General features: G+C 55.1%; 2 protein-coding genes across 8 annotated transcripts in view; one reads left to right on the plus strand and one right to left on the minus strand.

The window, feature by feature from the left end:
* Positions 1-2,131: 2,131 nt before the first annotated feature.
* On the minus strand, positions 2,132-7,329 carry JMJD4 (jumonji domain containing 4). 3 transcript variants are annotated; one of them, XM_041727662.1, is made up of 6 exons: positions 6,888-7,329; positions 6,564-6,729; positions 4,601-4,726; positions 4,034-4,301; positions 3,400-3,546; positions 2,132-2,544 (listed from the first exon to the last, which is right to left on the minus strand). In XM_041727662.1, the coding sequence occupies exons 1-6, from the start codon at positions 7,150-7,152 to the stop codon at positions 2,242-2,244; spliced, it is 1,275 nt and encodes a 424-aa protein (XP_041583596.1). In that variant the 5' UTR covers positions 7,153-7,329; the 3' UTR covers positions 2,132-2,241. The 3 variants fall into 3 exon arrangements, with proteins under 3 accessions (XP_041583596.1, XP_041583597.1, XP_041583595.1); XM_041727663.1 differs by having other exon boundaries at positions 3,400-3,474; positions 4,034-4,210; positions 4,471-4,726; XM_041727661.1 differs by having other exon boundaries at positions 4,034-4,210; positions 4,471-4,726.
* A 2-nt stretch (positions 7,330-7,331) lies between these two features.
* SNAP47 (synaptosome associated protein 47) overlaps positions 7,332-24,312 on the plus strand; it is a 47,170-nt gene continuing 30,189 nt past the window's right edge. For 2 of the 5 annotated variants that reach the window (XR_005983439.1, XM_041727660.1), the window contains exons 1-2: positions 7,332-7,578; positions 14,410-14,944. Coding sequence is in view for 4 of the 5 variants with exons in the window: in XM_041727660.1 (XP_041583594.1) it covers positions 14,460-14,944 (485 nt within the window). In the remaining variant the exon portion in view is untranslated. The remainder of the gene's footprint in view (positions 7,579-14,409; positions 14,945-24,312) is intronic. The other 3 variants (XM_041727657.1, XM_041727658.1, XM_041727659.1) reach the window with 2 other exon arrangements.

Below are 24,312 nucleotides of genomic sequence, written 5' to 3' on the forward strand. Positions count from 1 at the left end.
CACACCCACCAGGCTCAGTGACTGCAGGCTGTGGAATGCAGGTGCGTGTGCAATAGGTGGACATAAGATAGAGCAACATGGAGCAAGCACCCATGGAACCACACGTGGCAGTTCTTGGTGGCATAGTGGGCTGGATGGTATAGAAGGGACATGCGAGGAACACTGACAAATTGTGTGTGCAGCGGTCAGAGGCTTGCACAGTGAGTGTACAGCACCATCTAATGGCACACCACAAGTCAACAACCTGGTCCGCCAGGGTCCAGTGTGTAGTGTGCAGTGAGACATGGTCTGATGGCACAAAGCGGGCGTGCTCAAATCAAAAGCCTGAAAGTGAGCACAGGGGGGAGGCATGCTGGGGAACAGTGGACACACAGGCTTGGATTGTTGTATGTAAAAGGTCACTGGATGACAAACAATGGCCATGCAAACCATGCTGCTGCCTGGAGAGTAGCATGAGCACCCACCTTTGAGTGACACACGGCGAGTGCAGAAGCGACTATATGGCAGTGGGACTGCCAGTGGTGGAGGCTGACGGGACAGAACATGTGAGCAAGGGGTGAACATGAGCCACACACAGGCACATGTCCAGACACAACTGTCTGGGGCAAGTGCAAAGAGCAGGGCGGCCTTGGGACTGTCCATGGCTGCTGTGCAAGGAGTGGTTGCTGGGTGTCGAGGCAGCATGGAGCAGAGCGGCACACCTGCCGAGTTCCAGCACGCGCTGGGAGTGACCGTCAGTCAGCTCTACACACCTGCTTGGCCAGGCCAGTGCTATGCCAGTCACTCAAATGCCAGTCTCCATGCAGCCGTGACCCCATCCTTCAGAGGTGGTTAGCTCTGAACTCCACACAGCTTGATAAAGCAGATTCCCCTCTACACTTTGGGTGGGCCTCATCCGATCAGTGGGGGGCCTTCGGGCAAGGGCAGAGGTCTCCCAAGGAAGCAATTCTGCTTCCAGACCACAACGCACAGATGCTGCCTGGGTTTCCAGGCTTTGGGCCAAGACCACGACATCCATTCTCCCCTGGGTCCTTAGCCTGCGGCCTGCCTCACAGATCTCACTCACCAGACCCCACTCTCTCACTCTAGATATATCTTGGGGGTACCATGTCTCTGAAGAGCCCTACTACTGTCACTGTTGAGTGGCACATGGGTGTGCGAGGAGTGGAAGCTGAATGCTGCAGGTAAGTATGCCCTTCAAAAACTGGACCAGAGTGCAATGGTGCCTTTTCTCCTAGCAGAGGAAGCTGGGTAGGGCCAATGTGTGCAGAGTGGTTTTGAACTTGCTGGTCACCTAACATGGCCAGTCCATGTGAAGGGTGGGAGGGGGCCTGCAGGGGGCCTTGAACACCTTGGGCAAGGTCCTGGCCTTTGCTGGGTCCCCAGCCACAAGGGTGGACTCAGAGCCAGATTGACAAAGGCAGTACTGTCACACGCAAGAGGGAGATGGCATCCCTGGTGCCAGCAGACCCCAAGTGGCAACTGAAAATGACAGACCCATGATGCCCGGGGACCCGCCTGAGGGACGAGGTACGAAGCCTGGCCTGGTGCCCTGACCAAATAGACCTCTTTGGCTTAGGGCCCTGGGCAGGGGGCAAGGGGGCAGGGGAGGCACAGGCCAGTAGAGGGAAGACAGGCTCTACATAAATAGTGGTTCTTCTAGGATACAGACAGAGGCCCTGGTCTAGGGGTTGCTCTGGGCCCAAGTCTACACCCTACACGGAGGAGCTTGCTCCAGGGGAAGATGTAGGCAAGCACAGATGTGGTCCCACTGCAGAGTGGGCCCTGCCCGGCAGGCCAGCTGCCTCACCCCGCCATGGATGGGAAGCCTACTGGCTCGGATGCTGGCCTCTGCTCAGAGAAGGCTGGGGGCATCAACTATCCCAGCCACATGCCGCCCCCATTCCTGAGTCCCCAGCACACTCCAGGCCTCTGTGCTGCAAATCTCATTTGGCATTACCTTCCACCCCCCTCACTGGATCCAAGGCACTCTGGCTGAGCCTCATGAAGACAAGAAGCAGAATCTTCTGCACAGGCATCACAGTCCCAGGGATGCCAAAAGACAGGCAGGATAGTACTAGACCTTTAAGAGACGCTTGAGACAACAATGGTTCAGCAGGAAGGTGACATGTCCGAGCCCACACAGAAGCACTGAGCTTTATTTCTCGAAGTGACACTAGAACAGACTGCCTGCCTCCCAGGCTGGTGCCTCAGGGTCCCGCCTGATCCAGGCCGCATTCGCTAAAGAGAGGCGGTGGTGACCATGACCTCTTCCAGCTGCTGCAAGAGCTCCTCTGGCTGCAGAGAGAACATGCTAGTGTCCAGTCTCTGGAAGTCGGGGTGGGCCACCACAGATGCCAGCACCTCTGCAATCCGGCTGACATCAAAAGCAGCCTGCTGGGGGCCCAGCCGAGTGTCCTGACTGTCCTCCACTTCACCATGGCCCATCCCTTTGGCCAAGAGGAGGAGCCTCCTTTCAGCGATGATCTTGAGGAAGTGGTAAAATTCTTCAAAATTGATCCCAGAGCAGGATCGCATGATGACCTGGCCAGAGGAGAGCAGAGCATGAGCAAGTATCTGCTGACTATGGGTAGGGCCCAGACTGCAAACCATCTTAAGAGTGGTCCATCCCACCTGCACCCCGATGTTTCTATCAGCAATGTCCACAATAGCCAAACTGTGGAAGGAGCCTCGGTGTCCATCGAAAGATGAATGGATAAAGAAGATGTGGTTTATGTATACAATGGAATATTCCTCAGCCATTAGAAACGACAAATACCCACCATTTGCTTCGACGTGGATGGAACTGGAGGGTATTATGCTGAGTGAAGTAAGTCAACCGGAGAAGGACAAACATTATATGGTCTCATTCATTGGGGAAATATAATAGTGAAATAATCAGTGAAATAGTGAATAAATAATAGTGAAAGGGAATATAAAAGAAGGGAGAAGAAATGTGTGGGAAATATCAGAAAGGGAGACAGAACATAAAGACTCCTAACTCTGGGAAATGAACTAGGGGTGATGGAAGGGGGGGGGGTGACTGGGCGGCGGGCACTGAGGGGGGCACTTGACGGGATGAGCACTGGGTGTTATTCTGTATGTTGGTAAATTGAACACCAATAAAAAATAAATTTATTATTAAAAAAATCTGATATAACCACAGTAAATGTACAAAACCAATAAATTAATGGTGATATAATAATAAAAAAAAAAAGAGTGGTCCATCCCTGATGGTGGGGACAGCCCTGGTCCTGCTGAGCTTCCCCCCACTCCCATTGCAGCCCTGATCCTGCTGAGCCTCCCCCTACCCCCACCCCCAAGCCCTGGTCCTGCTGAGCCTCCCCCTCTTCCCCCTCCTCCACTGCAGCTCTGGAGAGCCCCTCCAGGCTATCCTACCTGGCAGTGTTGGTGCCAGTCCGGCATCGTGTCCCTCCACTCACTGACCTCCTGCTGCACAGCACGGAGCTCTTGCTGCAGGAAGTACCACATATTGGCCAAGTTACAACCGTTGACCCAATTGTGGTTGATGGAAATAGTGTCATCCTGTAAAAGGTGGGGTATGGGTGTCCCCATAAGTCCATACCAGACCATGCCCACCACTGTCCAGAGGTCCTTCCGACTGTCTCCCAGTGGATGCTAGCATGAAGAGGGGGCTGGTGTCTCCTGAGTCCATAGCTGACCCAAAGCAGGGATCCCAGGGGGCTGGTAACTACCTACTGCTGCCCAGGAAGAAATATTGAAGGGAGTGGAAGAAACAGAGGCTGGGACGGGGGCCCTTGCCCATAGCCTGTCCGTCCCATACCCAGGTTCTCCTAGAGGGTAGCTTGTCTGCTGTGGGATCAGGAGGGGTGGGCCTGGCCCTCTCTCTGGAAAGGCATCTGAGATGTGCCAAGGGTGAGGAGGGCTGCCGGGCAGGCCAAGGGGCAGATGACACTCTGGGGTGGGGGTCAGACCAGTGGGGCCCCAGGGCATCTCCCTGACCTGTCTGGGCCACGCTGCAGTCACATGCAGTGGGGTGTGCCCACCCTACCAGGTTGTGGACTTGGTGGTGCCACCCGCTGGGCACAAAGACCATCTCGCCCGCCTCCTGCGTGACCTCCAGGGGTGGGCTGCAGTGCTCGCGCATGGGGTACAGCTGGCTGTCAAGGAGCGCAGGGGAGGTCACATCGTAGGGCAGGCCACCGTGGCAATCCCGCAGGGCTTCTTCCTGCCCCGGAGGGAAGAAGAACCACTTTTTCCTCCCACAAATGTTGACAGACCAGCTGAAGGAGCGGAAGATGTCGGCATGGAACGGTGACCTGTGTGAAACCTCCTGTTGGTGCCTCTTGGCTCAGAGGCGATCTGGTTCTTCAGCATAGGCTGGCCACGGACATGGGCCCCAGGGTCCTACCTCCCCCACTTGAGAACACAAGGGCTCTAAGCAGAGCCCCCAGGGGCAGTGAGTAAGGAGGCTGGGGACTGGAATACCTGGCAGCCTATTCCACGGACTGGGCATCTTAGAGAGGCTCTCCCGGAGTCGACGGGGTAGGGGAGGGTGTGGGGGAGAGGCAGGCAGGGACAAGGCACAGGAAGGAGGGTGGCAGCGCACAAATGGTACCAGGTGCCGGCAGGCCCCATGTAGATGAAGCGGTAGTCATCCACGTCCAGGGTGTCCCAGTACTCATTGAGCCAGTCAGATGAGAAGTACATGGGCAGGGTGAACACATCCTCTGTCAAGGAGTCCCTGGACGGAGTGACACAAGGCTCTGGCAGGAGTGCTCACCTCCCCACACTTGTGCCCCCAACACACGGGAGAGCAAGTTTCAGAGCGAGTGAATGACCCTGAGGTGCCTTCTGGAGCCGGTGCCTGCACTAAGGCTGAGTGGGGCCATCTCAGACCACAGCCACCACAGCCCATGACCCCACCTAAGCCCCACCCGAAGAATGAACCACAGTCATAAACACATGAGCCAGCTTTGCCGGTGCTGTGACGCAGCTTGGGTGACCCATGCAGGCAGCACCCCATAACCCAATTATTCCAGACCACTCTTGCAACATTCCCAGGATTTCAGCCTCTGGTTGAGCTGGGGCTTTAAGTGCCTCATCTGCATTTTGCTGTTTTCCAGAGCCTGCGGCCTCATCTATACTCTCACCCCGCCAGTGACCTCGAGTCTTATCAAGTGGATGCATGACCCGTGGCCCAGGCAGTACGGCCCATGTCCATCCATCGAGGTCCCTCTCCCCTACCCCTGAACTCCCCACTCCTCTGGTCCAAGAGCCTGATCCCCACAACCAAACCAATGGGCCTCCAGATACAGACACAGGAGCTCATCAGCCCAAGGGAGAGCATAGCTCTCCCAGTGACACGTTGGAACAGGCTCTGGAGTAGCTCACACATCCTCACGGCCAGAGGTCATGACAGGGGAGATCCCCAAAACACCATGCCTATCTCTCTGTTCCATGCCTTGGTCACACTTCTGTGACCTTATCCTTCAAAACTCCCAGAGCCACATCTGCCTGCCTGACTCAGCCTTCCTCTGCTGTGTATTCTAGGGTTTCCAGAGGAAAATACAGGATACTCAATCAAAACTGACCTTCAAATAAACAGTGGATAAGTTTCAAGGACAACCATGTCCCATGCAAAACCTAAAAGACAGTTACACACAAATACCCACTTCTTGCTTATTGGAAACCCAAAACCACCATGCAGGAGCATCTGGGACTAGGAGTCCTATGTGTGCTAGAATAGGAGTCCCTGAGGGCCAAGACCACTGTCCCTTGGCCAGCTCTCCATGCCAAACATGCAGCGTGGCAGGGAGCATCTGTGAGGTGCACTCTTGGATGGATCCAGAGAATCATAAGGAAGTGAACCCAGACTCCCTTTAGCATTCTGAGCCTTAGTTTCCACATCAGAAAAATAAATATTCAATTGTTGGCTCATTTATATAACACGAATTGAGCGTTTACTGTGTGTCCTGTGCCAGCTGGCTGGGGTGACCAGCACAGCCCTGGGTAGGGGAAAGGGCACAAAACCCAAGGACCCCCTCTGAGAGCAGGAATGCAGCCAATGGGTGGGGCTGCATGAGGGTGTGACATGTGTCCCAGAGCCCCCATCATGGGACCCACTGGCGCGGGAGCAGGGTGAGCAGGTGGGGACCAAGCACAGAAGGAACGCTTCCTTAAAGTCAGTGAGTCACTGTTCACTGATGGAGAGTCTCCCCAGGCTAGGTACCGCCTTGCTGAAACAGTGGCTGAAAGAACCTGAGTATGCAAAGCAACGCTGTGCAGGGCTGGCGGCAGCCAGGGTGTGAGAACCGGCCTAAGCTGAGCGGACAAGCGCAGCACCCGACAAGAAGGGTGCCGCTGCCACCGCCAATCGGAGGCCTGGGGTGGCCAGCACAAGTCTGGCACACAGGCCGGGAGAGGGGGTCCCCTCGGCCCACCCGGGCTCCCAGCTGGGGGCCCTGCGATCAGAGAACTTCCCTGGACGCTGAAGGAGCCAGGACTGCACACCTCCCGGGGGGCAAGCTGGGCGCATCCAAGGCTCAGTGTGAGGTACAGAAGCAGCATCCGGCCTTTACCTGCACAGGTGCCAGTCCTTGAGGTAGAGGCAGCCGCGCGGAGAGGAGTAGCCCCCCTGGATGTAGTCCTTCCAATAGCTGATGTAGTCGCGGAGGAGCATCTGCTCCTTGGGGTTGGAGTTGTACTCCCGCAGCCCGCAGTTGGCCACGGGGACCACCACTTCTCCTGCCGCCAGGGGGAAGGCCAGAGGGTAAGGCCCACTGCCCGGGGAGGTCTGAACCCTACGGACGCACCCCCACCCTCGCCCCGCCCCTCCCGAACTTCCCTGAGCGGCCGCGCACCGACGCCCCCCGCCCGCCAAGCATCCTCGGCTCCGCCCCTACCATACTTCCGGAGCAGGTGCTCGAAGTCGGGCTTCCCCGCGGCGGTCACCCAGTGCCTGCGGCTGCCCCAGCCCTCGGTGAACGCGCTGGAGAAGACGCACGGCACGTTGGGCAGCAGGTAGCGCTTGAAGAAGTCGGCGTAGGAGAAGGAGTCAGGCCTCTCGATGAAGTCCACGCGGCCCGGGGACGCGCCCACCCCGCCTGCTGGGCGCCCCCGGAGGCCTCGGAAGTGGCTCTCGGCGAACACGCGTGTCTCCCGGTCCATCCTGCGCGAGGCGGGCACGGCGAGGGCCCCGGCTTCCGGGAACCCGCGACCCAGCGAGGGGCCTGGGCCGGGACCCCGCCTCCCGGCTCCGCCCACCGGGCGGGGAAAGGAAGTACTTGCTAAAACTACTTCCGGAGTAGGCGCTAGTGCGGAGACCGGAAGCTCATAGCCGCGGGGCCAGCCGGAGCGAAAGCCGAGCGGCACAGGAGCTCGGAGCCCGCGGTCGGCCCAGCGCGGCGGAGCAGAACCAAGACACCGCGGCCCCAGTTCCGGCCGGAGCAGGAATCCCGGCGCGGCGGGCCCTGGGCGCACGCGCACAGCAGCCCGCGGACCTCTTTCTGCTCAGGCGCGAGAGCCGACCGCAGCCTTCCGTCCGGCAGCGTCGGACCCGAGTCTCGCCGTCTTCGCACCTCTGCGGTGATTCAGGTCAGCGGCTCCCGGAGTCTGTGGCTGGGCCTGTGCCGGGTCCTCCCCTCCGGGCCGTCCCTTTTGTCCGTCCTGCCTGCCGCTGCTGCCTCGGGGAGAGCCCCTTCTGCTGCCAGCGCACCCCAGGCTGGGGAGCTAGTGGGTCTGCGCCAGGCTGACAGCGGGGGCCCGGGGGGAGGGCAAAGGGCGGGGCTTGGGCGGGCTGCCGAGGCGGGGGTGGGCGGGGCGGGGAGGCGGGGGGGGGCTGGAGGGGGAGCGGGGGGGCTGGAGAGGGTGCGGGGGGGGGACTGGAGGGGGAGCGGGGGGGCTGGAGGAGGAGCGGGGTGCCGGTGTGGGGGGTGGGCGGGGCGGGGGGGCTGGAGGGGGTGCCAGGGGGGGCTGGAGGGGCAGCGGGGGGGCTGGAGAGGGTGCGGGGGGGGGGACTGGAGGGGCAGCGGGGGGGCTGGAGAGGGTGCGGGGGGGGCTGAAGGGGGGGCAGGGGGTGCCGGTGTGGGGGGTGGGCGGGGCGGGGGGCTGGAGGGGGGCAGGGGGTGCCGGTGTGGGGGGTGGGCGGGGCGGGGGGGCTGGAGGGGGGGCAGGGGGTGCCGGTGTGGGGGGTGGGCGGGGCGGGGGGGCTGGAGGGGGGGCAGGGGGTGCCGGTGTGGGGGGTGGGCGGGGCGGGGGGCTGGAGCGGGGCAGGGGGTGCCGGTGTGGGGGGTGGGCGGGGCGGGGGGGCTGGAGGGGGGGCAGGGGGTGCCGGTGTGGGGGGTGGGCGGGGCGGGGGGGCTGGAGGGGGGGCAGGGGGTGCCGGTGTGGGGGGTGGGCGGGGCGGGGGGGCTGGAGGGGGGCAGGGGGTGCCGGTGTGGGGGGTGGGCGGGGCGGGGGGGCTGGAGGGGGGCAGGGGGTGCCGGTGTGGGGGGTGGGCGGGGCGGGGGGGCTGGAGGGGGGGCAGGGGGTGCCGGTGTGGGGGGTGGGCAGGGCGGGGGGGCTGGAGGGGGGGCAGGGGGTGCCGGTGTGGGGGGTGGGCGGGGCGGGGGGGCTGGAGGGGGGGCAGGGGGTGCCGGTGTGGGGGGTGGGCGGGGCGGGGGGGCTGGAGGGGGGGAGTGGGGGGCCGGAGGGGGTGCAGAGGTTTTGGGGGGCTTGGAGGCCAGAATACGGTGGAATACGGAGTATCTGAGGGGATGCTGGGGAGCCAGAGGGATGGTAAGGACCCAGAGGGGATGTGGGGGGACCCAAGGGGATGCTGGGGACCTGGAAGAAATGTTTGCGATCTAAGGAGATGATGAGTGGCTGGTGGGGAATAGAGGCCTGAAAGGCGAGTTTGGGGGAGCAAAGGTGAGGATCTGAGGCTGCACTCCAGCAGGATTGGAATTGGGGGGGCATGGGTGGGGGTGTCCAGCAAGGGTCTGAGCATGTAAGAGAAAGTGTCCTGGGAACACAACCTAACCCCGTTGGTAGGGAAGGAAAGAAGGCACGCTGCTTACTGTGAGGGCTCTGCAGATGATAGGCACGTAGAGAGTGGGCAGGCCTTCACACATCTCACACCTGGTAAAGCACTCAGGTCCTTGAGGGAAAAGCAGATGCATGCACCTGTGTCATCTTGCACCTGGTGAGACATTCCTGACTCAGTTCTGTAGGAATGTGTTACAGCTCTGAGGTGGCAGTTGGTGACTGTGCCTTGTAAAATATGGATGTGGGCTTACATCATTCCTGAACAGAGGGACCCTCTGAGTGAAAGGGGGGGCAGAGGACGCCCCTTTATTAGACGAGGAAGATACCACTGTGTTTACCTTTGCAGGTGTGATAAGGAAGGCCTGGGGGTGTTGGGACTCTGAGCTTTGCAGGGCTTGAGTGGGACTCTTGCCCCTGAATAACAGGGTGGACCACGAGTAGGGAGAGGCAGAGAGGAGGGAGGGACCAGGAGAATGAGTTTGGGAGCGTCTGACATCAGGGTGAAGAGGGTCCACGGTGGGAGCTGAGAATGCCAGACAGGGGGGCAGTGGAGCTGCAGGAAAGGCTGCTTCCCAGGCAGAATTCCTCAGGGACCAGCAGGTGCCCATCTAGGAGAACACGACCGCAGTGTGTGGGGAGAGTCCTCCCTAGATGGGAGGATACAGTTGTCCTCCCAGGCATTTGTGCATTCGTTCGTCTTTTCCACTTCCTTCTCCCCCCATCATACACACCCCCTCCCGCCTATTTCTTATGTATGGAAACTTGTATGTACGCCTTTGCTGTTTTTAATCTTTTTTTAAAAAAAATTGAGCCGATACTGTCCACATCTTACCGTGGATTGACTAGATCTTCCTTAATTATTGGGTTTCATTTGTGCTGAGTGCAGATCACCAGGAGGCAGTTAGGAAGAGCTTGGGAAGCAGAGTGTTTATAACTGTCTGAAGATTTAGAAAATGTGGTTTAAAGTTTGCCTCTTGGGAGAAACACGGAATTCAGATAGGTGTCTCCTGGGAAGAATCCTGGATTCTGGCTCCTGAGGCTTGGTCTTTGAGACTAAGTTACCTCAGAAACAGGAGGCTTTGAGCCACCAGGTCCACTTGCTCCCCAGAATGGTGGAGGCAGCCAAGCCAGGGTAGGAAATGAGACCCCCGTGTTTCGTGCTGTGTCCACACGGTGGCCCTCTGGTGCTAGACGTGTCACCAGCACTGCACAGATGGGGCTGTGGCTCTCAAAGGCACCTGGAAAGCAGCCCTGGCATTGCCTGGGAACTATGAGAAATGCACATTTTCCGGGCCCCACTCGGACCTATGGAGGCAGAAGGGGGCTTGCACAGTCAGCCCTCAGCGGGAAGGAAGACTGCTCCTTCTCTCCAAGGAGTGAGGAGGTTGGTGTCTGTCATGTGACTCGGTCACAGTGTGGCCCTGAAACACCCCAGCAGCACACTGGCACCTCCCGGGTTGTAAGTGGGAGCTTCTGAGGAGCAGGAGATGGAGGTAATGGAAACCGTGGCTGCCGGCACCAGGAGACACTGCTGCCACTGTTCTGCCTCCAGACCTCCTTGTGTTCAGAAGTCCTTGGAACTTGTGTAAAATGTCGCTGGTTCTGTTACTTTAGAAACTGACTAAAAATAGGGTGTTTATTTGATGCTGAGTCTCACCCAGGGCACAGGCTGGTGCAAGCGCTAGGAGACATCCGTGTACAACAGTATGTGGTTCAAAATGCCGGATGCCGCACACTCCATCCACGTGCCGGTTCGTGTCTCCCTATGAGCATCCCTCAGAGTCCTGCACCAAGATCTTCCCATCCTACTTCAGCTCCATCCCCTAGTTCAGGCCCTAGGTCAGTGCAGGTCGATGTGGGTTCCAGGTTATAATAGGCAAGGACCGAACAAGGCTTCCAGGAACACACCATGCATCAAAGACCCAGGTCAGCACGCTTAAGGAAGAAAGCCATCCACGGTGAACACAGTCAGTGTTTCCGTGTGATGTCACTAGGTGGTTCAGTCAGTGCGTGTTTACCGGGTGCCCGTGGTGTGCTGGCATTGTGCCCAAGGCACCGTCCTCCTGATATTTGCCTTCTCCAGCATGTACACTGAGCCTGTCACCATGTAGGAACATGCCCAGGCTCCTGGAGGTTGTGGCAAGTGCTGCGTGGTCAGTGAAGGATCTGCTATGGGAGTGAGGGGGCTTCCCTGGAGCTGGCCATGGGGGAGGGTGGGAGACCAGAGAAGGAGCCCGCTGTCTCCAGAAGGGCAGCTGTGTCGGACAGGGGTTAGAACACATGTGGGCATTGCATTTGGCCACCTGCAGGCCTGGGGAGGCCTGGGCAGAGCAGCATCAGTAAGCAGTGGGGAGCAGCCTGTCTGGGGATGGGAGGCCTGGTGGTGGGAGCCGCAGTGGGTGTCTCTTGGAGGAGCGGTAGCCAGAGAGGGCTGTGGCAAGGGGGGGGGGGGGGGTGGCGGCGCTGGCCTCTTCTAAGATGGAGACCTTAAAGCATCTGTACAAACTGATGAGAGGGTCAGGACAAGGAGGGCAAATGTGCGGCTGTGAATTCACTGTTTTGTGAACAAGGATGGCCACACATAGCCCTCTGTCTCTGCGCTGTCCCTGGCCGCTTCCACTGTCCAGCAGCAGAGCTGCGCCCTGGCAGCAGGGCCCATATGCCCATAACACCTAAGATACCGTCTGGCCTTTGGAAAAATAGTGTGCCCTAGTGTCGGAAGAACGGAGAGGTTGATGTTGCTGGAAGGGGTTGTGATCAAGGGCACAGGACCAGGCGCGGCCTCGTACGCAGGGGGGCCCTGTTTCCCGCAGTGGGTAGTGGGGAACAGAGGGCAGGCAAGGGCAGGCAGGACATCTGGGGACAGGTGTGGCAGATGAGTCTGCAGCTCAGGGAGAGGGAGGGTGTGGGAATGTTGTTCTTGCTTTGGCTCTCCACTTCATCCTCGTTTACTCCATCTGTTGAGGAAGACGCCATGGAAATGTGTGGGAGGTGGAGTGCTGTCCACAGCTTTCTCCTGTTGCTTTTTCCTGGAATCCATAGTGAGAAGTGTTTCATTTCTCCTCCTCTTTGAATCCTAGCGCATTTTAGAGCTGATGTTGTCCTTGCCTTTTCGGTTTTTAGTGGTGGGTAAACAGGCCCAGAGGGCGAAGTGACTTTCCACAATGGTAACATATGTGGCAGACTGGGGTTCTCGGACCCTGCCGTGCTCCAAAGTGCCCCCAGGGGCACAGACTCTTGGAGATAGGGACTCGGCCTCCATGCTGCAGCAGGCCCCCAACCACCCGATGCCCCAACTCTCTCTGCGGGTTGGAGACTTGTGTGGGGGTCAGGTGGCTGAATGGCAGGAGGCTCCCTTCAGCCGGGAGAACTGGGGTCAGGCCATCTTCAGGTGGTGGGGCCCAGGCGTCCAGCCTCCGACCTTGGTCTTGGACTGAGAAACACCCAAAACTGAATAGTCGTCCCTGGTTTTGACAGTCTGAATGACTGCCTGTGGCCTGGTGGCCCAATAGCACTGGCAGGTCTCATGCGAGGGACCTTGCAGGTCTGTGCTGTCAGAGGCCCCGGGCTGGCAGCACTCTGTAGTCTGGATTTGCTTCAGTGTCAGGTGGGGGGAGAAGTCTGACCAAGACACGTTTGCTTTCCAGTTCCCTCTGTCCAGTGAGAGACATGGTCACAGCAGAAAGGCAGCCACACTGCCCCAGATGGTAGACTTGCACACCGTCCCAGCATGGCCAGAAGACTCCTGTGAGAGCCCACAGGTCATGCCCTGTAGGAAGGTGACTCGGTATTCCATTCCGAAGGTCTGGTGTGTGGGTTTGTGGACTCTTCGCAGAGGCCCCTAAGCTCACACTGTGAGCTGTGAGCTTGCCATCTACTAGGCGCATCGGTAGTGTTGCGATGCATTGCCGACTCTCTAGTCTCTTGGATTCTGTATAATGAGGAAGCTCCATACCATGCAAGCTCTTTTGTGTTTTGCCTAGCTTTTCTTGTTTGTTGCCGTCACTAGAGGTCTCGGTCTTTAAAAGTATAACTCTGTGGACAAATTCATAGGGTTTCAGTAGATGCTGAGCTCCAGGAGCCAGGGATGATGTCAGAGTCAAGTCCTGCCTGCAAGCTGCCCCACGTGGCATGTGGGGCCTGGCACCTGTGGCCACGATTCAGAGACTCCCTGAGGCTCTGGCCATGCTGCAAAGGCCCACATTTCTCAGTATTGTAAAAGATAACATCAGCGATTCATTCTCTCATTTTTGTAAGTAGGTTGTGCCATAACTGCATGTATGCAGCAGGGGATGTGGGAGAGTGGAAGACAGGCCCCAGTATAGGTGGCCCTCTGCCCACATGTGAGGTGCACAAGGCATTTCCAAGCCTAGTTGTAGCCAATTCCACACCCTGTACTTGTGGTTTGACCTTGTACGAGGTCCTCTTCCTTTCCTAGCTTTGTTGGCTCATCTGGTGAGTGAGAGGGACAGACATAGTGTTCTATAACGATTGTCTTACTCCGTCATTCCTGGGTTTCCATGTTTCGTTAACAAATGAAAACTGTAGGAATGCTTGGGTGGTTCAGCGGTTGAGCATCTGCCTTCAGCCCAGGGTGTGATCCCGGAGTCTCAGGATCGAGTCCCACATCAGGCTCCCTGCATGAAGCCTGCTTCTCCCTCTACCTCTCTCTCTCTCTGTGTCTTTCATGAATAAATAAATAAAATCTTTTAAAAAAGTGCAAACTAAAAAAAAAAAAAAAGTGCAAACTGGATGTGGATGGTATATGTTCACTATGTACAACTGTATAAAACTGTAGGTAGAGCTAGATAATTACATAGAACTTTATGGAATTCGTGGGCCATGCAAGAAGGGAAAAGCCTTTGTGTAGACTTTCCCTTCATTATTTCCTTTATGATAAAGATTTCAAGAGGAGAATGTTCGTGTAGGAATGTGTGAGGAGGGACTTCCAGGTAGTTCAGCAGTTGGGCGTTGGGCGTCTGCCTTTGGCTCAGGCGTGATCCCCGAGTCCCAGGATCGAGTCCCATGTTGGGCTCTCTGCATGGAGCCTGCTTCTCCCTCTGCCTATGTCTCTGCCTCTTTCTCCCTGTGTCTCTCATAAATAAATAAATCTTAAAAAAAAAAAAAAAAAAAAAAAGGAATGTGTGAGGAGTGTGTATTGGTGAGATTGTCACAGCCAAAACAGTGTTCTTGTGAAGGATCCTGGGGTTGCAATGGCATCGGGCTGTGGGCCCTGGTTTGGGTGAGGTGGGCTTCCATCCTGCATGTCTGGGTGGTGGGAGTCCCCAGTGTGCTCAGCAGCCCAAGCACAGCCTTGCCGCCACTGTCCTAGTGTCTGTAGGCCAACTGTGCTGACGCTCATTAGACTCCCCCACCCACTAACTTGTCCCTCTCCTCCAGAGACGGAGTGGCTGACGCCAAGCCGTGGGGCAGACCACCCTGGGAGCCAGATGAGCAGAGAGATCTGCGTGCACTCTTGGCCTTGTTCCTACTACTTAGAACCAGAGAAGCGATGGGTTCCTGGAAAGCTTTCATTAACTTCTCGCTCCCTGAGATTTATGACTGATAAAACCGGGGAGACCTTGGTCAGCTTCCCGCTGTCTAGTGTGGTTGAGATAAAGAAGGAAGCTTCTCACTTTGTCTTCAGTTCCATCACCATCCTGGAGAACAGCGGCCTCAAGCACTGGTTCAGCTCCTTGCAGCCCAGTCGGAATGCAGTCTTCAGCATCATTGAGCATTTCTGGAGAGAGTTGCTGCTGTCTCCACCGGAGGCAGCGCTCCCCGTGACCAAGGGGAAGCAGCTGACAGGTCTGATGGCCTGTTCTCAGAAGCGCCTAGAAGAGACAGCCCGAGTCCTCCACCATCAGGGCGAACAGCTGGACAGCATCACCAGAGGCCTGGACAAGATGGAATCGGACCTGGACATGGCTGACAGGTACAGGGAGTGTCTCAGACATACGGGTCATGCTGTGCATGGTTACACCGATTAGGCGTTGGTGGGGGGCACACTGTGTGCCAGGTGCAGAGCTTCAGTTTTATGTGATTAAGGAAGATTACCTCATTTAATCATGTGGGGGAAATGGGCCCAGAGGCTGGTGATTTTTTCAGTGTCATGCATATTAAGTTTGTTATTTTGCGTGGCCATGTAGCCTCAAGGTTTGAGCTGACTCACTTTGGCTCCAGGAGCTGCCACTTTTGCTCCACACCAGCCACTCCCAATCTTCTACCTCGGAGACCCCCACTCTTTTGGGGGGAATTGGGGTTAGGGACCCCAAGGAGCTTTTGTTTTTGTGTATCATGTGTGCCAATGTTCCTGTATTTTTTGAAAACTAAGAAACTAAGAAAAGATTATTTGTTCGTCTAAGAAATGCAATGATGAACCCATGATCTAGTTATAGAAATAACTGTCAATGAAAAATAGCATTTATAAAGTAGATGTGTTAGTGGGAAGAGTAGCACCTTTAAGATTTCTACACATCCCTTTACAGAAGGGCTTCATAGAAGACTGCCAAGTCCCCCTGCCTGTGTCTACAGTCTGCCTGCCATGTTATCCTATGTCCTGGGGCCTCTGGGCTCTCCATGTGCCCAAGGGAGAGAGCGCGTGAAAAGCCAGGCAGTACCATGGTGCTTAACCTAAGGAGGGGTGCTTGTGGTGGATGAAGTGGGAGGTCATGAGACCTCTGTGAGCTTTCCTCCTGGGAACACAGTTGGGCAGTTTCTGCCTTTTATGCCACCCTTGGGGTCATGGGACCAAGTTGTGGGCAGGAGTGATGTGAGTCACTTCCACGCCTGGTCCCTGAAAACCTGCCACCCAATCTCCAGTGTTGTCTTCCCCTCACCTGGAAGTGGCACACAGAGAATCCTCCCCTGGACTCGGGGGCCCGGGGCAAAGTACACAGACATGAGTTGGATGGAGTTTGGGTTGCCAGGCGGCATCCCAGAGCAGATCTGACCCCAGCCCTCCACAGAGGTTCTACATCAGCATTGGAATAACAGAAATTCAGGTTTCGGTAATGACGTTAATAAGAATTAAAGGAAGGGTACACAGTATCGGCTAGAGGACAGTGAATAAGCATTTTCACACACTGCTATTGGGAATGTCTGTTGGTGTAATCCTTTCGGAGAACAATCTGGCAAATTAGAAATGTTCTTTTAACAAAGAACAGGGGAAGATGAACCTGAGAATAGGAGAAAATGCTTATAACATCCGCCCCTATTCCCACCAAGGGATTCACACCCAACCAGGTGAAGAACTCATATGACAAAATGGGAATAAGCCAATTCGACAGAAAAATGGGCAGTGGCCGTTGATTGGAGAGTAAGATAAGCGTCTGTCGGTGTCCCAGGCAGGTAGAAGTAGAAGGCTTTAGGTAATGTGCGGGGCCCCATGGCTGCATCCAAAGCTGCTGGCATCCGTCTTCCAAGCCAGTAGGGGTGGAGTGTGCACAGGGAGGCCAGGGCACATGCTCTTGTCTTGAAGCAAATGACGCAGGCCCATGACAGGGAGGCTGGCACCCCTGATAGATGAAACAACACTGACGGCCAGTCAGCGTGTGGGTCAGGACAAGAAGTCTCCTGTTGCTGTCATGGATGTGACTTGGCTCGGCCACTGGCAGGACCTAGCCAGGCCAAGGATGTGCAGACCCTATGACCAAGCCCACTGTGTGGACAGGCTCTGATGGTCATGAACAGCTGTGGAGGCTGCTCCTCAAGGGGCTAGGCAGGTAAGTGGTCCCTACTGACTGTGATGCAGTACACGGATTTTGTCAGGCTGACTGCTTCATGTCACATCCACGCAGACCCACCTGCATCCCCCCGAAAGCAACATGAATAAAACAAAATCAAGTGCGTACTACAGAGCACCACTTGTAGGAGCTTTTAAATAGGCAAAGTAGCAGTATAGGAAAATGTAAGGAGCACCCAAGTGTGAAAGCCCAAGCTGGAGGGGTGTGCGCGGCCACCACGGACAGCTTCCGCAGACCAGCTGATGGACCCCTGAGGGGGGGATCTCCTGCTGGCACAGGTCCTCAAGTGGGTCCCTGTGAGCCTTCGGGTTTGTCTGTGACGTGAGGCTCTTCCCCTCAGTGGTCAACTGTGTTCCTTCTGGAACTCCCATTGTCTGGTTATCAGGCGTCCTGTACTGAGCTTCTCATAGCATTCTCATTTTTCTCTCTCCATGTATTTTTCTTGTTTCTAAGGTTTTAATCTTCCTGCTACCCTTCCATTTTTGTGATATTTTTGATTTCTAAGATTGATTTATTTTTTTTTTAATTTTTTATATTAAGATTGTATTTATTTATTCATGAGAGACACAAAAAGAGAGGCAGAGACACAGGCAGAGGGAGAAGCAGGCTCCATGCAGGGAGCCCAATGTGGGCCTCGACCCCAGGACTCCAGGATCAGGCCCTGGGCTGAAGGCAGGCGCTAAACCGCTGAGCCACCCAGGGATCCCCAAAGATTTTTTTTAATCTTCCTTTTAGTAGCAGCTGTTGTTTCTCTCTGGGTTGCTGTCCTCTTACCTCTCAGAGTTTGCTGGAAAACCTCCTACAGGGAGGGCCAGGGGTGTACCTCCCATTTCCGTACTCTCAGCTCACCACACCTGCTTCAGCAGAGCAGGAAGTGGTGGCCAGATGGTAGTGGGGCCCAGCAGCATGGGGTTCATGAGGTCGGCAATCTCACCAAGCTCTCCTTAAATGAACTTTGAGTCTGCTGGGTTGTGAGCCCCAACTTCATGCCAGCTTTTGGAGGTCCCTGATCTTTTTCCCCATAGAGGGTTTGCACTGCAGCCTGGCTTATTTCTTGGCTTGTGCCACTGCGGCCTTACAGCTTACTTTCTTGGTTTTGCAAAGTCTGCCTGGTTTCCAAGTTCTAAAATTTTGTTGCTCCTATCTCTTCTCTTTGTCCCCAGGGAAAATATGTGTTTACTTTACCATCTCTGATCGCGTGGTTTATACCACGAAGCACGTGTGTGTCTTTGTCATGGCTCCTGGCACAGAGTGCCTAAGGCCCTTGGGGTTTCCCCAAGTGAGGAGAGCAATGGAGGTGTCCTGGTGCTCATAAGGAGCCCCTGAGGGAGTGTGGAGGAGGTGACCTTGGGTGGCCCCTCAGGATGGGGGCAGGTGGCCAGGGGACCCAACCCTGGGAGCAGAGGGTTGGACACTTCAGTCCCCTCCCCCCGCCCCGACCTCTGGGAGGGGAGAGGGGGTCAGTCACCAATGCCCAGTGATGTAATCAATCACACCTATGTCATGAGGCCCCATGAAAACCTGGGAGGATGGGCTTGGAGAGCTTGGGGCTTGTGAGCACATAGAGACTTGGAAAGAGTGACCTGCCCCGGGGCTGGCCCCAGATCACAGCCTTGGATAATAAGCTGGTAACATGGGACATTTCTCTGAGATCTGAGCCACTCAAGCAAGTTCAGAGACCCAAGGAGGAGCCGTGGGAGCCTCTGGTCTGTAGCCGGGGGGTCAGTGGGGGCAACCCCTGGACTTGCAGCTGGTGTCTCGGGGAAGAGGGGGAACCTGTGGTGTCTGGTGCTGTCCCCAGATGGGCAGGTGGTCAGGAGTGAGTGAAGGGCTTCCTGTAGGGATAAAACCACACACAATTGGAATTGGTCATTTTTAGCCAGTCTTCTGTTTTTCAAAACAGCATATCCTAGAGTATCTTTTTCAGTAGACCAATGTATACTTATTTGGAATAGTATCTGTGCTCAGTTCCTACTGCTATGTTTTGAGGATTAGCTCTGGGCTGTGTTCTCTTTAAGTTATTGCAGTTGTTCAGAGGAGCACTGGCGCCCTGCAGATGCAGCGGGTAAAATGCCGTCCTCACACTTGGGCAATGGCCCTGCACCCTAGTGGATGGGAGCCTGGATGCAGGTCAGTGCGCACCTGCTTCCACATGAGTGTGCTGAGCTGGGGCTCTGCCGCTTGCCGAGCTGTGGAGGAGCAGGAGCACAGCAAAGCCCTCCATGAACTGCAGGTCCCGCCGTGTTCATCAGAGCTCACCATGAAACAGAAGTGGCAGGGTGCATGTTGGGTGTCTGCAGGGGTCATGGGGCTGGTGGCTCCAGACTCCGAGTTGGGTAAAACAGACATATGGCTTCATCTGTCCAATAGATCAAGCTTTGGCCAAGTGGTCTCTTTTGATTTACCATTTGGCTGCTTTCTATACCTGGATCCATGCTTTAATGGGAAATTAGGAAGAGTAATACAAGGCTGCTCTCATATTTGCTGTGACAACCCCCAAACCCCTGCTGTTTGCTTAGGGTTCCCACTGGGAAATGAGGGTAACTGCTAACTAACCTGAAGTATCGGAGCCATTAGTCTTACGTGTTGTGTTGCTTTTCCTGAGAATTTAAATGGTGACCCAGAGAAGCTCCCGTTGAATTGAAGAGAATCAGACCCTTCTACCCCCGATGGCTGCCCTACCACTTCCCTGTGGGGTCGGACACCTCAAGTGCCTAGGAGAGCCCGCTGTCTCAGAAGGGCCACCCCTTCACATCTCACTCCATCCTGGTGTCCTTGGGGCCATCAGCACCTGATGGGGCTGGAAGCGTGGCCTCCCCTGACCCTCCCGCAGAGCCAGCACCTTCAGCCCCTGCTGCCATGGCTTCCATTCTCATGGCTGAGATCTGTTATTCTCCTCTTAGGATTCTTCCCCACCCCAACTCCTCCCCACCCCATCCCTCCCCTGCCTCCCGGCAGCCCAGCCAGTGACCAAGTCACAGCACTCCATCTGAAAACCTCTGTGCTCTCCCTCCCCACAGTCCCAGGTTGGAAACACAGGGTGTCCTCGGTGCTCTTCAGGAAGAGGAATCCTCCCTGTCTCCCCATACCTCCTCTCTGCTCTCCCTCCTCCTCCTCTCTCTCTCCCTCCTCTTCTCTCACCTTTCTCCTCTCTCTCCCCCCCTCCTCCACTCTCTCCCTCTTCTTTCTCTCTCCCTCCTCCTTTCTTTCTCCTCCTCTCTCCCTCTTCCTCTCACCTTCTACTCTTTATCTCCCTCCTCCTCTCTCTCCCTCCTCCTCTTTCTCCCACTCCTTCTCTCTCCCCCCTCTCTCCACACGTGTGTGTGCATGCGTGTCTTATATGTGCATGCTATGTATGTTTGCTGTATAGATTATATGTCTCTGGAGGACCCTGATAAATATGGAATCTGGTACTAGGTCTAAAGGGTGTTTTCTGAACATATTCTATAGTTTCTGGTATTTCTAACCTGAATAGATTTAAAGGTGCTGCTGACTCTTATTTCCAGTGGCGTCATTACTGCATGGCCTTTGGCTCTAGACATGCCTGAATGCCACCATGGGACACCCTACTCACATACTTTAAAAGGTAAGGTTCTGAGTGACCATTTCTCCATAGTAACGAGACTTGCTCACTGCTCCTAACTCCCCTGCATGAAGTAGGAGAGGGAACGGATGAGTTCAGGGTGCCCCATAAATGTCCTAACCATTTCTGTCTCTACTCTGAAAGAAACCCTGAGCTCCTGTTTGCAGGGCCAGGATCTCTGAACATGAGATCTAGAGTGTCATCTTTGAGCGCATGGATCACATGCAGGAGGCATGCAGCCCTGTGGAAGTACCACATGATGCTCCCAGTAAACACAGACAGAAGTCTGCAGGACTTGTGTGGGAATAGCTATCACAGGAGGGGGTAGCAGGGAACAGGACTGAACAGGGGACAGGACCAAACGAATGGGAGAGATGCTGGATTTGGTACTACAGCGCCTGGGGTCGGAGAGGGTTCTGGCCAGTGGGTGACATGCACACTGAAGGGTGGCCTACACTGCATGAACTTTGGAATGGTAGCCTGGACTTACCACATTAGACGCACTCGCCCACCTGGTGTGGTCCAGAGGACACATTTTCCTCCAGGACTGTGAGAAATGCATTTGTGAAGGGCCCCAGTGTCCTTGAGGTTCTGGGTGGCTCCTTTCTTGTCTGTAGGCCAGAAGGGACGGTGGGTCTACAGCAGGGATAACAAGATTCTGAGGTGGCAGGGCCAGGTGGTGGCCCTTGGTCACTGAAGACAAGTGGGGATGGTCACCATCATGCACAAGAGCCAAAGCAGCGATCACAGTAGTCTGACTCCCAGAGACCTGTGGCATTTAAGCAGGATGGCTGTGCACTGGGGAGCAGGACTCAGTTTTTTTGAGACTACTGGATGCTGAAACTGCTGCTGATTGTAACATACCATTCAGAGTAGGGGCTTCTGGGGCGGGGGGGGGGGGGGGGGCGGTCAAGAGATCAGTGGAGTTTTAGCTCAGGTCTGCCTCACAGTGGGCCCAGTAGGCCCTGAACCCACTCCAGGGCTATTTTCCTGGTACTGGAGCACATAATTAGAATATACACACTCAGCAGCTAGCAGAACCCCACGCTGGTTCCCTGACCGGGGCAGCAAGGGCTATTCTGGTGGCAGAGGCCAAGTGGAAGCCTCCAGACTACCTAGAAGAGTAAACCATTCTTGGAGGGATTTAAGAGATCGGCACCCCATCAAGAACCTGAAGGGTGCATGAATAGTGAGCCCTAGTTCATCTCCATCAGCTCACTTATTCGACTTTGCAGAAAAAGACAGATCTTGTGAAAAAACAGTGGACTGTCCTAAACTTAACCATCTGGTACTTTAACTGTAATTGCTGTTCCAAATGCCTGAGCCAACCAACACCTTCTCTGGAGCCTGATAATGCCGCAGTCGGTCTGGCAAATGTTCTCTTTCTGTGCTGTTTGTCAGGACAGCTAAGTCAGATTACTTTCAGCCGCACATCTAGCAGGACGTCTGCGTCATCCCACATCAGAGATATTTCAGCTCTCCAGCCCTGTGTCACAGTGTATGTCCCGGAGCCCGTGACTGGCTTTCACTGCACAGGATAGCGTGCTAGTCCATAACATGGCTTACACCATGCAGAATGGATCAAGTAAGAATTAGCAGCTACTCTAGATGCATTGGAAAGATGTTTGCATGTCAGAGGGTAGGAAAGAAACCTGACAAATTAGGGACTTCCCTTCTCATTGAGATTTCTGGGGATCCAGTGGAGTGAGCAGGGCTTGCTGAAATATCTCCTCTAGGTGAAGAAAGAGTTTTTGTACCTGGCTTTTCAGTTGGAGCACCTGAGTGGCTCAGTTAGTTAAGTGGCCGACTCTTGGTTTCAATGCAGGTCACCATCTCAGGGTCATGAGAATGAGCCCCATATCGGACTCCACACCCAGTGGGAAGTCTGCTTGAGATTCTCTCCCTTCTCCCTTCCCCCTCTGCCCCTCCACCCATCACGCATGCTTGCACACACAGGTGCACATGTGCTCTCTCTCTCTCTCTTTCTCAAATAAATAAAATCTAACAGAGAGAGAGAGAGAGACAGTACCTAGTGAGCCCCTTAGCATTTTGGAAGCAACATACTCTTCATTTGGGTGTGATACTCCAGCCAGTTTACAAAGTGACTTGAAACCTTTGAGTGGGGCCCAGAACAAGAAGGCTCTGCAGCAGGTCCAGGTTGCCACTTGGGCCACATGATCCAATAGCACTCGAAGTGTCTGCAGTAGACAGGGGTGCCCTTTGGAGCCTTTGGCAGACCTTTGTAGGGAGTCACAGTGCATGCGTGTGGGATTTTGGAGCAAAGTCCTACCATCTTCTATGGATGACTGTTTTTGTTTGGTTGGTTGGTTGGTTTTGTTTTTGTTTTTGTTTTGTTTTGTTTTGTTTTGTTTTGTTTTGTTTTTGAGAAACCGCTCTTGACCTGCTACTGGGCCTTTGTAGAGACTGAATGCTTGACCATGGACCACCAGTTATTATGCAATCTGAGCTTTTCTTCGTGAAGTGAATATTGTGTGACCCACCAAGCTATAAAGTGGGGCATGCACAGTGACACTCCATCATCAAATGACAGTGGGATATAGGAGATAAGGCTCAAGCAGGCTTTGAAAGCACAGGCTAGGTCACATGACAGGTCAGCTCAAATGCCATGGCCCCCACTCCTGCTGCACTGCATTCTCTGAGCCTGCCCCTATGGTACATTTCCTACATGGGGAGTGCCCCCCATAGCCAGTTCTGAGGAGGAAGATAGTGGAGCCTGGTACAGATGGTTTTGTGCAATATGGAGGCATCACCCAGAAGTCCACAGTGGTGAAGGGAAATCCTTTCAGGGGGCAGAACTTCAAGCTATGCACCTGGAAAATCATTGTGTTGGGTGAGTAGTCTTGTGTACACAGTCTTCTGACCCACTCTCAGCCTCATGAGGATGGGTCTTAGGGCTGGAACACACAGTCTGTGCCAGCTTATCCCCTAGTAGGGAAATCACTTTCCCTGTTACAAGCTCAGCCAGTACTCTTTTGTCCTACACAAGCATACATGTCAGTGGCTCTCAGGCACACCCGCAGCTTTCCGTATTTCAGACTGTGGAGTTGGGGGGGCGTGCTTGAACTTGAACTGCAGCATTACAGAGATATGTATAAGCCAGTTGCCCTGTGTCGGCTGCCGGGGGACCTGCTGGCCATGAGAGACCACTGCCTAATATTGGAACTGATTTTGTTCTGTCTCTTCTCTACGTAAGTAAAGCTGGGTTAGGTATTACCCCATCCAGTGATTGACCACGTTGTGTTCTGTGGTAAATGCAGTACCAAGATGCTATGGGCAGAAGTGTTTACAGTCCTCTCCTAAGACTGGTGACCACTATGTGGTACTCTGCTCAGCCATTTCCTTGGAAGGAGGAATGGCCAGAGGTCAACTGCATACTGCTTGGCTGTGGCCAGTGGTTTGGCTGGATGTTTGGGGAATGGAGGAAACACAATTAGAAACTTCACAACAAGGAGGTCTAGGGTAGAAGTATGTGGATACACTTCTCTAGTGGGACAAGAGGCAAAGATGTAACCTGTGTGAATGCTCCACCAGTCTCTTCAGCAGAGGAGGACTGTGATAACCATGTGGATAAGATGACCTGTTCTCTGGGTACCAGTCAGCCTATTTCCCCAGCATCTCCTAACCCAATGGGCCCATGAGCAAAGTGGCCATGGTAACAGGGATGGAAGTTATGAGGGGGCTCAGCAATGTGACTTCAACTCACCAAGGCCAGCCTGGCCACAGCCACTGCTGCACGCCTAATCTGGAGACCCCAGTGCTGAGTCTCCAGTATGGCTCCATTCTCCAGGCTGGTGAGCCAGCTCCTTGGGGGCTGCTTGATTACATTGGACCGCTTATTGTGACTCTCCTGAATGTGACAGGTCACTTTTCTCTTCCTGCTTTCAAAACTCTTTTTTTGTCTTTGAGTTTCAACACTTTATAATGTATCTCAGTGTAGATCTTTTAAGTTTATCC

The sequence above is a fragment of the Vulpes lagopus genome, chromosome 13 (genome assembly GCF_018345385.1).
Source record: "Vulpes lagopus strain Blue_001 chromosome 13, ASM1834538v1, whole genome shotgun sequence".
NCBI classification, from domain to species: Eukaryota; Metazoa; Chordata; class Mammalia; order Carnivora; family Canidae; genus Vulpes; species Vulpes lagopus.